This window comes from Argentina silus (assembly GCF_951799395.1).
Source record: "Argentina silus genome assembly, chromosome: 8".
Lineage (NCBI taxonomy): Eukaryota > Metazoa > Chordata > Actinopteri > Argentiniformes > Argentinidae > Argentina > Argentina silus.
In genome coordinates this window covers 5,877,410-5,890,562 of record NC_139662.1, presented here as the reverse complement: position 1 = coordinate 5,890,562, position 13,153 = coordinate 5,877,410, and the positions used below count along the sequence as shown (strand labels likewise).

At 43.2% G+C, this 13,153-nt stretch overlaps 1 protein-coding gene across 1 annotated transcript in view; it reads right to left on the bottom strand.

Moving 5' to 3' along the window:
- The window catches only part of LOC310807815 (forkhead box protein J3-like), a 32,873-nt gene that overhangs the window by 1,580 nt on the left and 18,140 nt on the right, over positions 1–13,153 (bottom strand). The window contains exons 5-11 of the mRNA XM_083674421.1: positions 11,855–11,938; positions 9,369–9,470; positions 8,272–8,406; positions 6,562–6,754; positions 2,829–3,182; positions 2,021–2,122; positions 367–597 (exon numbers count right to left, since the gene is read on the bottom strand). Coding sequence (XP_083530547.1) covers positions 367–597; positions 2,021–2,122; positions 2,829–3,182; positions 6,562–6,754; positions 8,272–8,406; positions 9,369–9,470; positions 11,855–11,938 — 1,201 coding nt within the window. The remainder of the gene's footprint in view (positions 1–366; positions 598–2,020; positions 2,123–2,828; positions 3,183–6,561; positions 6,755–8,271; positions 8,407–9,368; positions 9,471–11,854; positions 11,939–13,153) is intronic.

The window sequence follows — 13,153 nt, the reverse complement described above, 5'->3', positions numbered from 1 at the left end:
GCAATGTATACAGTGTATATAGGTTCTGGGAGTTCAAACTTTACTGGGGTCAAACAAGTCCGTGGTAGGAGCACACAAAGCAAAACATGCTTTATCAAAATATATAACAATACTAGTTGCCACTACATAGTAGTTTGATGTGTGATGTCATATTCCTTGACTGCATTAGCTAAGCATCCTTCCTTTTTGAGATCATCCGCTATCTGTATACGAACCCTGTTGTTTTAACCTATCTAATTCACTCAGAACAGTCTAAGTTAGGAGAGCTGCATGTATCAGGTTTTGGAACGTGTCCAGAGGGAGCGAAGAAAGGAAGTTACGAGAGCTGCATGTACAGTATCAGATATTGGAACCTGTCCAACTGACCTGTGTTGATGTGTTGATTGTGCTGGCTGTGCTGGGTGGCCTTGTTCGGGTGCATAGGGCCTAGGAGGGCAGGAGGGTGCTGGGGTGGGGTAGGCTGCTGCACTGCCCCCTGTGGTGGGATGACCCCGGTGCGCGTGAAGAACTGGTTGATGGAGGAGCACAGGTCTGCCATCTGGCCTGGGTCTAATGACCAGTTGTTCAGCTCCGCCTGCCTCATGCTCTCCTTCAGTCCTGTCAGACGGACACACACACACACACACACACACACACACACACACACACACACACATAAACATAAACATACAATACAATGTGTGTTATCCACTGGGCTCCCCCCCAAAAATAAACAAGTAGCAGAGTAGTAGCAGTCACGCAAAGCCAATGATGCATGCAATTACAAAACTAGATGCACTTATCATTATCAGCCTGCCATTTCTTTTTATTTTCAAAACTCTCGGCCCTAGTTAAAAGCACCTTGCCCTAGCAATTATGTATACGATACATCTGAAAAGGTCAGGGTGAATAGTACATTTTCAAGAGGCAGAATGAGAGAGGTACCTCTCTTAGCTTTCCTACTCATATTCAATACAGCGAGAGAAAAGGCGAGAATGGCGGAGGAGGACAGCAGAGGAAGGACTAGCAGCTTGGCTACTCTGTCAGCGAGGTCAAGTGCTGTGGGGGAAGAGTTGTGTCCAAACAACCTACACTGTCATCAATCATGTGTAGATGCAAAGCTTTGTGTGGTGACTTTGATAAGAGCCGCTTCAGAGCCAGGCATAATTGGATTATTCACACAATCATATACAGTATGTTGGCTGTGGCTAGGGAGAACAGAACAGGGTAGAAGAAGAGGGACTGTTGTCTCTAAAATGGGAAATACATTAATCATTTACACTTAGTCGTTCGACACACACTCTTATTTGGAGGGACGTAGATTGAATCTTGGAGGGACGAAGGGTTGAATCTTAACTTTCAGTACAGATCATATTTATTTGCATAATGCAAACGTTTGGGCTTTTATAACTATAAGGAGCCATGAGCTGTTGTAAATACAACGTTCAACGTAAAGCTGTCACCTCTCATCTACTCTCATTCACTTCCCTCCCTTCACAGATCTGAAAAGACAGCATGTGTAAGCTATTATCGCCATCTAGTTTCCGTTATGTTGTTTACGCCTACCAAGTCCTATCAGTTATGAGAAGGGAATGAATGAGGGCAGATGGAAGGTGCCAACTTTCAGTAATGAAATGCAGCCATTAAGTCTTGTATTGCACAAGTGTGATGGAATGCATCATAAATGTGTTGTACACAGGTGATTGTGTTGCTTGAGTTTCCTTTTCCTCTCTTTTGAGGAATTTGATTTGTTTTGTTTTGTTGTTTTTTTAAAGAAGAGAAAATTATGACAAGAATGATGCTGGTGTCAGACTTTGTCCAAACTGGTTTGCTCGCCGCACCATACAGTACATGCTTATGGACCCCAGCGACTGGGGTTTCCTGATTCCTGCTTTTTCTATCCTGTCATCCTACTTTGTCCATCACCCTCTCTAATTCCTGTCTCAATAACTGTCTCAATAAATATGGAAAAACTACAAATAGACAGTGTAATTCCATTTCATTACAAGAAAAAGGGACGATCAAAGGTGGTTTGTGGAACCTTGGAATGGAGAGAGGTCCACGTCGGCCCAGTTGTAACTGCTGGCTATACGACAGCTCTCCTTCAGCCAGTCCAGGTTGGGGTACCAGTCAGCAGACAGACCTGCAGACACACACACGTTAGAGTTTCCCACAGGTTTATTTCAGGGCGGGGATAACAAAAAGTGTCTCCCACTTTAAACAAATGACCACTTATAAGACTATGAAGCCTCCATAAACCTACAGAGATGCTTCACAAATCATTAATACACTAATTCTTAGCTGTTATCAGAACTAACAGAGCTAGTGTTTCTGCCAGATGCAGAGATGTAGACAACCACAAGATGGCCACAGTTGCTCACAAGTCGTGAGGAGGAGAGATTTTGCACTTTAATCACAAACCAAATGACAACCTATTTGAGGCTGTGGATCAAAGAAAGGAGATTGATTTCATTCATCCCAGGCACTGTTGAGCGAGGGGAACTAACCCAGATAATAATGTGTTTGTTTGTATAGGGCTATCCTCTGAGCTGAGAGTGCTGCTATACTACAGACACATGAAAAACAAAGACTGGGCAAATAGCAAGAGCGAGAACTCCAAGCGGTTCAGAGACAGTTACTCAATGTAAAGCATGATGATAGTTAATAGGTGTGTGTGTGTGTGTGTGTGTGTGTGTGTGTGTGTGTGTGTGTGTGTGTGTGTGTGTGTGTGTGTGTGTGTGTGTGTGTGTGTGGCGCACGTCGACAAGATTATGAATATATGAATAATAGTATATATACAGTATGAGTGTAAACATTTACAAGCAAAATATATACACTGTAAGTCTTACCTGTACTGGTGCAGGGCATCTGGGACTGGTTTGGGTGCTGCTGCTGCTGCTGCTGAGTGTTGGGATGCTGGCTGTGATGGGGATGCTGTGTGTGTTGGGAGGAATGCTGCCCATGCTGAGTGTGTTGATGGGGTTGGTGTTGGTTATGAGAAGGGTGTTGGTTGTGTGTCGTATGGGGGGAGAGGTGTTGTGTGAGGTGGGGGTGGTGGGTCTGGTTGTGGTTGTGACTGTGGTTATGTTGGTGACCGTGGGGGAGGGGATGGGCAGTGCCCCCACTGCCCCCGCCAGGGGAGTGCTGGTAGGAGCAGGAGACCCGGGGTTGCTGGCTCGACTCAGTGGGCATACCCATGAGACCTGCAGGGCAGAGAGACAAAGAGACAGACATCATGGTCAGTCTCCAACAAAGTCCAAAACACAGTGTGACATACTTATCATATGTCCAAACTCATGTTTAATATTTGATTCGACAATCCTCTGCATGCAATAACTGCCTAAAGTCCGCGACCCATTGACCCCACCAGACGCTGGGTATTTTCTCTGGTGTTGTTCTACCAGGCCTGTACTGCAGCGATCTTCAGTTGTTGTTTGTTTTGAGGACATTCTGCATTAAGTCTCCTCTTCAGCAAATGAAATGCATGTTCTATAGGATTTAAATCTGGAGACTGACTTGGCCAGTCAACAACTTTCCTCTTTTTGGCCCTAAAAAAACCCTTACTATTACTATGCCAGTATGTTTTGGTCATTGTCCTGCTGTATGGTGAAGCGCAGTCCAATGAGTTTGGAGGCATTTGCTTGTATTTGGTTGACAAGATGTTTCTGTACACTTCAGAATTCATCCTGCTGTTGCCATCAGCAGTTACATCATCAATGACAAAGACAAGTGAGCCAGTTCCAGTGGAAGCCATGCATGCCCAAGCCATAACATCTCTCTCCACCATATTTCACAGATGAGATGGTATGCTGTGGATATTAAGCAACTTCACTCTTGCCATCACTCTTGTACATGTTCATCTTTGTCTCATCTGTACACAAGACATTTTTCCAGAACTCAGCAGGCTCTTTTAGGTACTTTTTAGCAAACCCAAACTGGCCATCTTGTTTTTGTGGCTAACTTGTTTGCACCTTGCAGTGTAGCCTCTGTAGTTCTGCTGGTGTCTTCTCCGGATGGTAGCCTCGGACACATTCACGCTTACCCCCCTGGAGAGTTTTCCTGATATGTGGGACAATTGTTTTGGGGGTTTTCTTAATCATGGTGAGTATTCCTCAGTCATCAGGTTTAAGGTTTTGGCTGTTACGGATGGGGGCACACCTCCCAGTGCAGTCCCTAGGTGTCTCCCTCCGGCTGCCCACTGTGCCGTCTCTCTCACTCATCATGGACTCATCTCCTGCACCTGTTTAATTGTCACTGATGCTTTATGTACCCTCACTTCCCTTCACTCCCCACTCCGTCTTCACAGTGTGTTCACCGTGTGTTGGTCACCTGAGATAAGTCAGCCATTGAAACATTTACGAGTCCTGTTTGGAGACGTTGTTCTCTCTCTTTTATTTTCGAGTTAAGTCTGTAGCCTTGGTATATCTATGAGTACTGTTTTGGAGACTTTGTTTTCTCCCCTTTTGTTTTCGAGTAAAATCTATGTTTGTATCCTGTGTCGCCAACTATGCTTTCTAGTAAAAATCCTTTTGTTTGGTATCGCTGCCTACTCGTCTGTCTGCTTTATATGCACCGCATCTGAGTCCGCTCATCCTACCAAAACCTTTGGCTATGTTTCTGAATTATTTATTCTGATATTTCAACCTCACATTGGCCTCCTGGATTTCATTGACGTCTCTTTGGTCATCATGTTGACAGACACCAATAACAGACTCCAAAGGCAAACGCGAAGCCTAGAATCAATACTAAACATAGAGAACTCTCTTATGACTGCACAAATGATGTGACGGAACAAACCTAGCAAACACAGAAACACCTGCCAAGACAATTGTCCCATCACTTTTGGTTACCCTAACATTTCTGAATGGTGAAACCAATACGTACAGAAATACCATCAAATACAAGCAGAGAATCTCTACTTTAACATCATAGTAATTTGTTGGTTGATTTAAAATCCAAAGTTTTGGAGTGTAGAGCCAAAAGAAGAAAAAATGCTTCACTGTCCCATTACTTACGCAGGCACTATATGGTTTTGTCACCCCTCGAATCCTAACTAATGCTCTGAGGATGCATCCCAATATTCTAAAGCAGCTTCCTCTCCTACTGTCCTTTCCTGCAGCAGCACTGTTGTGAAAGAGTTAGAGTGAAAACAAAAAAAGACCAATAACAGTGGCCATAAAGGAAAGTGCACAAGTAGAGGAAGCCATTTTATACTATTGGGACACAAACCCTGAGTCAGTCGAAATCTACTGTGGTCTAGACACACTGTGGTTTTCTAGTGAGGCAAGAAGCTCTGCTGTTTGGGTGACTCACTGCATTTCAGCTTCCTAAAAACAATGACTACTGACACCGTTCTTCAGTTAGCAGCACGCGAGGTAGTAAACTTTGCTCTGCCTGTCTGTGCGGTGGGGCACTGCAGACCCATTCAACAGAGAAAAGAATAAGCTTTTCTTAAGTGTCTTTGCTCTTTACCTTCAAAAACAATAGGCATGTGATATTTTGACATGCAACATAAGGGATTTTCAAAGACAGAGAAACAAAAGTTACCACATTACAAAATACGGTTACAATACGCTTTTACAAACATTTACAGAGGTTTATAAATATTTATGATGCTAATGATTTCTCATGGGGCTTATAAATGCTTAGAAATCTTTATAATGTTTATAAATACTGGAATACTTGTTTTATAGTAGTTTCACTATTTATAAATCGTTTATTAATGCTTATAATGCTAGTTTTTTTTACCAGTTCTTTACCCGTATCTGAACATACATTCAAAAGAAGGTTGAGGAAGTTCAATTCAGGCAACAGTGGCTGAGGCGATCGACAAAGCGCATCGATTCCAGGAGTGAGAGATCCTAGACTGTAATACATGCGGGAAGAGGCCTGGTGACCCAACAGGAAGCTTCAGGAAGCAATTAGTGAGAAGCCTCGGAATAGTTGGAGTCAATCTAATTAGGGAATATCAAAGCCACAGACCCGCTGCACTTTGCTGCACTCAAGTGTGACTACATTTTTTTTGTTTCAACAGAATTCTTCTTAATTGCCCTTGCTCATTTGACTGAGCAACACATACATTGTAGATATAAACAATGGATTATTTGTTTATGCAAATAACAATAGAAATACACAGAAATGTGGTTTTAGCTTGTCAGTTAGTCATTAACGTCCTACAGACTTTAGAGCCTAAAGCAATGTGTTCAAAGAGACTTACATCCTTGTATTTATTACATTCCCACCAGTGTTTATGATAAAGCTGTCCTATTATTAAATGTATAAGTATGTTAAGAATATAATCGAGCTGTATCATAAGCTGTGTCAGTATCATCCATGATTCTCACAAGTGGGTTATGTTGCACTGCAGAACAAGTTTCAAAAAGTATTCAAAATTCTTTCAAATACATGTCAATGTGCTTGATTGAGCTTGCCTGGCACAACGGTACAAATCAAATAGTCCCAAAAGTGCAAACCCCACCCATCAGGAAGGCTCAAGTAAACATTCAAAGTATTTGAATGTTTGCATAATCTGAACCCAGGTCTGTTGCACTGGTGGTCTTTCTCCAGAAGGCTGAGACCAACCTTGCTGGCTGAAGGCCTGTTCAAAGACAGACTTGTAGAGACTACGGAAGGACGCACTGAGGTCCTCGAAGTCAGAGAAGAGGAGCTGCTTGTCCCGCTCTGACACACTGTACTGGGGCTGAGGAGGAGGAGGGGGAGGAGGCTGCTGCTGTAGACTCAGAGACTGGGATGAGGGCTCCGAGTGACTACTGACCTACAGAGAGAAGAAGAAGAACAGAGAGACGTATAACGCAACGAATAGAAAAGAGAGACAGAGAAGGAAACATGGAGAAGGAGAGACATTTTCTTGACTGTGTACTAGATCCAATCATAATGATGCCTTATGCACTCCTTGAACTGAGGGGGATCACAAACTACACGACATAACATATTGCACTGTATACAGTGTATACTCTATAAAGTATAAAGTAGTATCCAAATTGTGGATACGACATATATTGTCCTTTCTCTATCATTAAGAGCATTTTGCAAATAGATAACTGAGAGGGGGCAATCACTGTAGCACCTCCAAAAGTTGATCCAACTAAAAGCGACACTGCCAGTGGGCCTTTCCATCTAGCTACCTCAGTGGGGTGGCCTCTACGATTTCAGCATGCAACGCCACAAGTAATCACCTTCAAACATGAGGGCGTCATCACCTGTGTGGGCAAATAAAGCGGAACTAACCCTGATCTCACATGACTGGCCGCAAATGAGGTCTGGAGCTCTTTACCTCGGGAACATTTGGATTATATAGGTTTTGGGGTTTTCAGGCTCTGTGGTACTAACTAGAGATTTCTGGGCCAAAATTTAGGCTTTGAATAATTACAAAACATATGGAGGAAAATTGTCTTCTCACAATGTTTGAGATTGATCAATTAAAATGGCCACATTACATATAATTTCAACTGTATTCTCTGGCCAAATCTGGCCCCTAGCGGATAGTTGGCCAAGTCTTTGACCAACACTGAAGGCATTGAGACAGTAGACACCACAGGAGAGTCTTGGTTTAAATAAACTCTGTGTGTGTGGGTGTCTGTGTGTGTGTGTGTGTGTGTGTGTGTGTGTGTGTGTGTGTGTGTGTGTGTGTGTGTGTGTGTGTGAGCGTATGACAGCGTGTGACCTGAAAGAGGTCAGGGGTTGTGTGAGCCGTAGCTGCGTCACGCAGCCGCAGCCGCAGACACAAACAATAACAGAGCCACACACACACACAGCATTGCCGCAATTACCACATAAGTCAAGAGCCAGCAAACAGTGACTGGGACAAACTGCTCACTCTGATCCAAGGCTAAAGCCTGACCACACCAGAGTCCTGCAGCTAGGCTGGAGCCAAAGCTACCAAGAGAGATTTCCACTATGATTCTCAGACGGTTTTCCTGGTTGTCCTACATGGTAATATGTTGAGGTTCCTTGACTTTACTTCTACAGTTTGGGTTACCAGTCTACTGTATACCTAGGACCAGGAGAATGTCACCGAACCTGTAGCATCATTCTCCAACTGTAATTCAATCCTTATCCTCAGGGCGCCAGTGCAGTTATCTCCTCAATCTCAGCAAACGAGAGATAATTAACTCGGGAGCACCACCACAATGGTCTAATTTTAATAGAAGTGACCCAGCTAAAGGAGAGGGCACGTACAATCCACACGCTTAGAGAGTTTTAGCTGTTTAAGGAGTAGATACTATACTGTTTCGTCCTCTTGTTGCTGGGGGAACTTAAAAGACTACCTACCGGTGTGTAGCTGTGCACACTGCTGCTGCCTACGCTGTTGAGGTTGACGGAGGCCAGGCTCTGGTCTGACAGGCTGTTGTTAAGGCTGCTCCGTGGGCTGTCACTGCCCTCCGGCTCTGTGTTGTACAGCGCTACCTGGAAACAAAGATGGCAGACATTAAGATCTCCACAGTGCTTTATTTCAAAGTATATTCATGGTATCAATTGTTTTCACATAATTTCTTCGTAAATACCAGGTGAAGACCAGCTAAAACTGGGCTGTAAAGTAAAGCGTTACTCAACGGGATGTTCTGTAGCAGTCATTAGAGGGGTAATTCAACATTTCACATTCCCAACAGAATAGCCATGCATTAATTAAAATCCAGAGCTAAAGATATACATATGCAGACTATAATAAGCCCTAACCATGGCTCTGACTAGGGCTAATTCCAGTCTCACGCAGACAGGTGATAGCTGCAGCAGTCTGCGGGACGCTCTGGGACAAATCTTTCTTTGGTAAAGGTTAAACTCCAGGTCATGTATTGTACGTCAAGGGGAGAGTATGATACAGATCAGACAGCCAGGCAGGGCAGAGGTCCTTCAGGTCACTTGATCCCTGACCCTCATGTGAAGAGACAGCCTGGCTGCTGTCAAAACAATCTGTACTGCCACTCGAAATGAGTGCTGTATATGCAGTTGTAGGGTTTGTATGCAGTAGTAGGCTAATGAAAACTCAAGGAAGGAAACGGCTGGACAATTGAGCTTTGGCCATAGAAAATACAAGCTTGGGGAATCGAGGGGAAAGTAAACCAATGAGAGAAGGATCACTGTAGGCCTATACAATTCAATTGTTTGTCTTGATACCTTGAGTTTGTTGTAATAAGAAACATTTCTCGGAGTCATATTCATTATACTACATTGAGTCCACCGCAGTTGTGGGAAACAATTGTAAATTACATCATCACAAAAACACAAAAAAGCCACAACATCCACAAAAACAACTGTTTCATCACGCCAAAGCTAGGCTGGGATTGAGGGTTTCCATCCATCGTCTTATGTCAGTACACGTCAACTACAAATGTTATAGTTGTATAAATCGTGGATCACTCTTGTAGTACCTTTTTAGTCACAGTGTTGATTGCCAGAGTGGGAGAGGCTCCTCCAGACATGATACAGTCCATTCGCAGCGACTCTGATTCCAGGCTGTAGGGGGTGGAGGCCTGGGGGAGAGGAGAGGCGAGAGGGTCAAGCTAGCCTACAACTAACCATAACACCGGACCAGACCTAAATTAGGTCTAACCAAAGAGGATCTTACTTACTCTCTTTGATTCAGACCCATTTGTATATGAAGGGTGGAATCCTAACTTGAGATCTGTGTGTTTAAGTCAAATCATCGCACAGATTTCCCATTGACGTCAATGCAAGATTTGTCTGAGTTACGCACACAGATCTCGATTTAGGATTCCACCTGAAGAGAACAATCTTTTCTTAGGGGTCTCTAAGAAATCATTTGAAGGTTGACAGTAGATGACACACACACAAAGAACCCAGACACTTTTCTCTCACCGCTTTCGGTGTTTTTAAGACTGCCCCAGCTTGCCTGCTTCCCAAAACTGCTTACTGTAAGAGGATTGGTTTGCAACAATGCCATCTTTAATTTATGATAAACTCCAAAGGAAAGGAAAGGGTTGCAGGTTTCCTGACAGAGATACTTATATGGAAACGAAGGGATGGCTTGAGTCAAGAGAGTTGGATGAACGTAGGGGCAGGCAAGAGGAAAGATGGAGAGCAAGAGATGGAGACAGACAGGGAGTATGGTGACACACAAACTATGTTATTGCATTGTATTGTATTGTATTGTTTTGTATTGTAGTGTGTATGAATGAACACAAAAAGATTAGCCCTGATAGACTTATAGGTGTCTTAATAACTAAACACCAGAGGAACAGTTATTAAATAGACTAATCACCTTATTTTAAACAAGGATATGTGTATGCCATTGATATACAATTGGAAACTAAAGGCTAACAGCTGTGTGTACTATGGCTAAACAAATACAATGTAATAGGGTAAAATACATGTTTGTCTGTGTAAGACAAGTACAGTTAATTTCCAAGTGTGTAAAACACAGTGCAATGTGTGAGCCATGCTGACTCCAGCAAGTCTGCCAGCAATGTAGCCGAAGCATAATAAAAGGGTCGAAGGGCTCACATGTAAGAAGAAACGAGAAGGCTCTGAATTAATTAATGTTTGTAATAAAAAAAAGAATTGCAGAAGAAAATATGTCTAATGGCAGCCTGGGGCCTAGTGTGGTAATTAACTGGAACAGAAGCCCAGAATACTCCCCCTCTTCTCACTCACTCTCCCTCCCTGTCTCTTCTTCGTCCCTCCCTCCCTCTCTCTCTCTCTCTCTCTCTCTCTCTCTCTCTCTCTCTCTCTCTCTCCCTCTCTCTACCTCCCCTCTGTCTTCTCTCTCCACTCTCTCTTTTTCTTTTTTCTCTCTCTTTCCCTCTCACACTTTCTCTCTCTCTACCCTCCCTTTCTCTCCTTCTCCCCATTGAGCAGCAGTGATTGTGCACTTTGTCACTCCATGCCTGGTTGGTTTCCCTGGTGATGGGTAAGGCCAAGGCAGAGGTAGATGCAGAGGCAGATGCAGAGTGGGGTATGGAGGGGGTATGGGGCATGCTGCTGTTTGGTGCTCAGCCAGCTGCATCACTGTGTTCAGTCAGGTGCTCAGGTCATTGAACACCAGTGGTGTACAACTAATTCTTGAAGGGCCGGAGAGTCTTATTTTCCATTACATTAAATCATAATTTCAATGTCTATCCTGTAGTTTGGTACAGACTGCAAATGCATACCCTGCTACAGCAGTTGAATAAAGCCTTGTCTAGTCTCCACATGATTTATGATGGCTGGATAACAACCATATCTGATTACAAAAATCTATAGGTACAAAGGTGCAGATCCTGGAGGGAGGGGTGGGAGAACTCTAACCCCTGGGTCTATCTGCCCCTCAAACCCTCTTGACTCAGTCTTTACCTAGGTAAGGAAGTTCATACAGTAGGTAGAGTGTTTTTCTATATAGTCGGTATGGCAAAATCTATTGTTTAGAGCTTTTGTAACAACATTATTACAGATGTCTCGTAACTTTGCCCGGTAACAGTACATTTAGAAGCTTCATACTGTAACTCTATCAGCATAAGAATACAAAAAAAGTGTTTGCTGCCTCAATTTCTATTAATATGTACAATTTGCCAAATTGACCATTTCTCCCCATGTCTCTCTCTGGTTAATACCTTGAGTGTAATATGTGCTTCCTGTTGTATTTATGCACATGGTCTGTATTTCTTATCAGTGCTTATTGGTGCTGCTGACTAGCTGGAAACAAGCTCTACCAGTTGGTTGTGGAAGACGGGCTCATTCTAATGGAATGGAATGAGGAATGGTATTCCATTCCATGCATTACAATGAGCCGGTCTTCCGATTTATAGCCTCCACTGCTCCACCAGCCTCCACTGCTCCATCCGCAGGGCAGCGAGCCGAGGAGACATGGTGAAAGTGGAGTATAGGGAGAAGTGTCCTATAGGTCCAGTTCAGTACTCACCCTCTCTCCAGAACGTGGCCTCTTCTTTGGCCTGGTGGGTAGTGTGTCTTCTTTAGGGTTGATGTCTATGGCCCAGTAGGACCCCTGGAGACCACAACAAACACATCAACACCACAGCATTGGACTGACCTCCACAAAACCAAACCTAAGGCGAATTACAAAGACAGCTTTTCTGAGATTCTGTAATTTTATATATAATTCAGCCTAGAGTCTGACTGTCTGCTACTATACTATACATTGTGAGAATACTACTACTACACTGGTTTATACATTATGATTTATCCAAAGTTATTGATGTGGTATGCCACACTTGCATATACATTGACAAACCGCAGAAGTGCTTTTCTATGGTAAGGTTAACTGTCTCTGATTTAAGATACAAGCTTACTTTGACATAAGCTTGCTTTGATAGATGTAAAACAGAGAGCCATAGAGAGCTATGCCTTCTGAAACATAGCAATGTCAATATTATCAATATCAGTGACCAAATGGTTTTCTACATGCTTAGTTTTTAACTATGCACTTCCTTTCTATTAGCATGAAATTCTCTGATGAAATAGCTTGACAACAAAGTAGTGCCCAACAGCAAAAAAGACATGGAGAGTGGAGTAAATCAATGACTATATAGCCATTGTATCCTCCCTTACTTGTGTCTTATTCCTCTCCCTCTCCCTCTCTCTTTCTCTTGCTCTTTGTAGGAAGTGTATACAGTATACACATGGCAAAACTGCTCTCTCTTTCTCTCTCTCATGTCAGCTTTCTCTCCAGTCCTCCGTCTTACTCTCTCCCTCTCTCAGACTCACAACACTGGGCAGTGTAATGAGAATACATACATGATTTAGCTACTCTCATGTCTCGAAGGTGCCCTTCATGGTGTATAACAGAAGAGATGCACTGCCTCATTCTACACGTTGGGTCCCCCCCCACACACAATTTTATTGATTGGTTTGAGCCATGGTGCAAGTTAAGGTTTTGGTCAGGTCCAAGTAGAGCTAATCAGGGGAGAGTATCTCTCTTTGTGCCAGACTACAGGCCTCAGCCTAGGAGTCGAGTTCAATTATTTAGGGTTTCACAGATCCCAACAGACGGGAGAAACTTTCACTGAAATTGGTAAAAAAAGAATGGAGCTCTTGGTGAAAAGTTTGTGAAACTGGGGCACCATCAAAATAGTGCATAACTATTACATACACTAAGCATGGTAATTAAAAACTACAGAAACATTATTATACACTTTCTCTGATTGACCATTTATTATGCTAAACACAAACCAGAACTATACCTCCACTAAAACTGACTTCC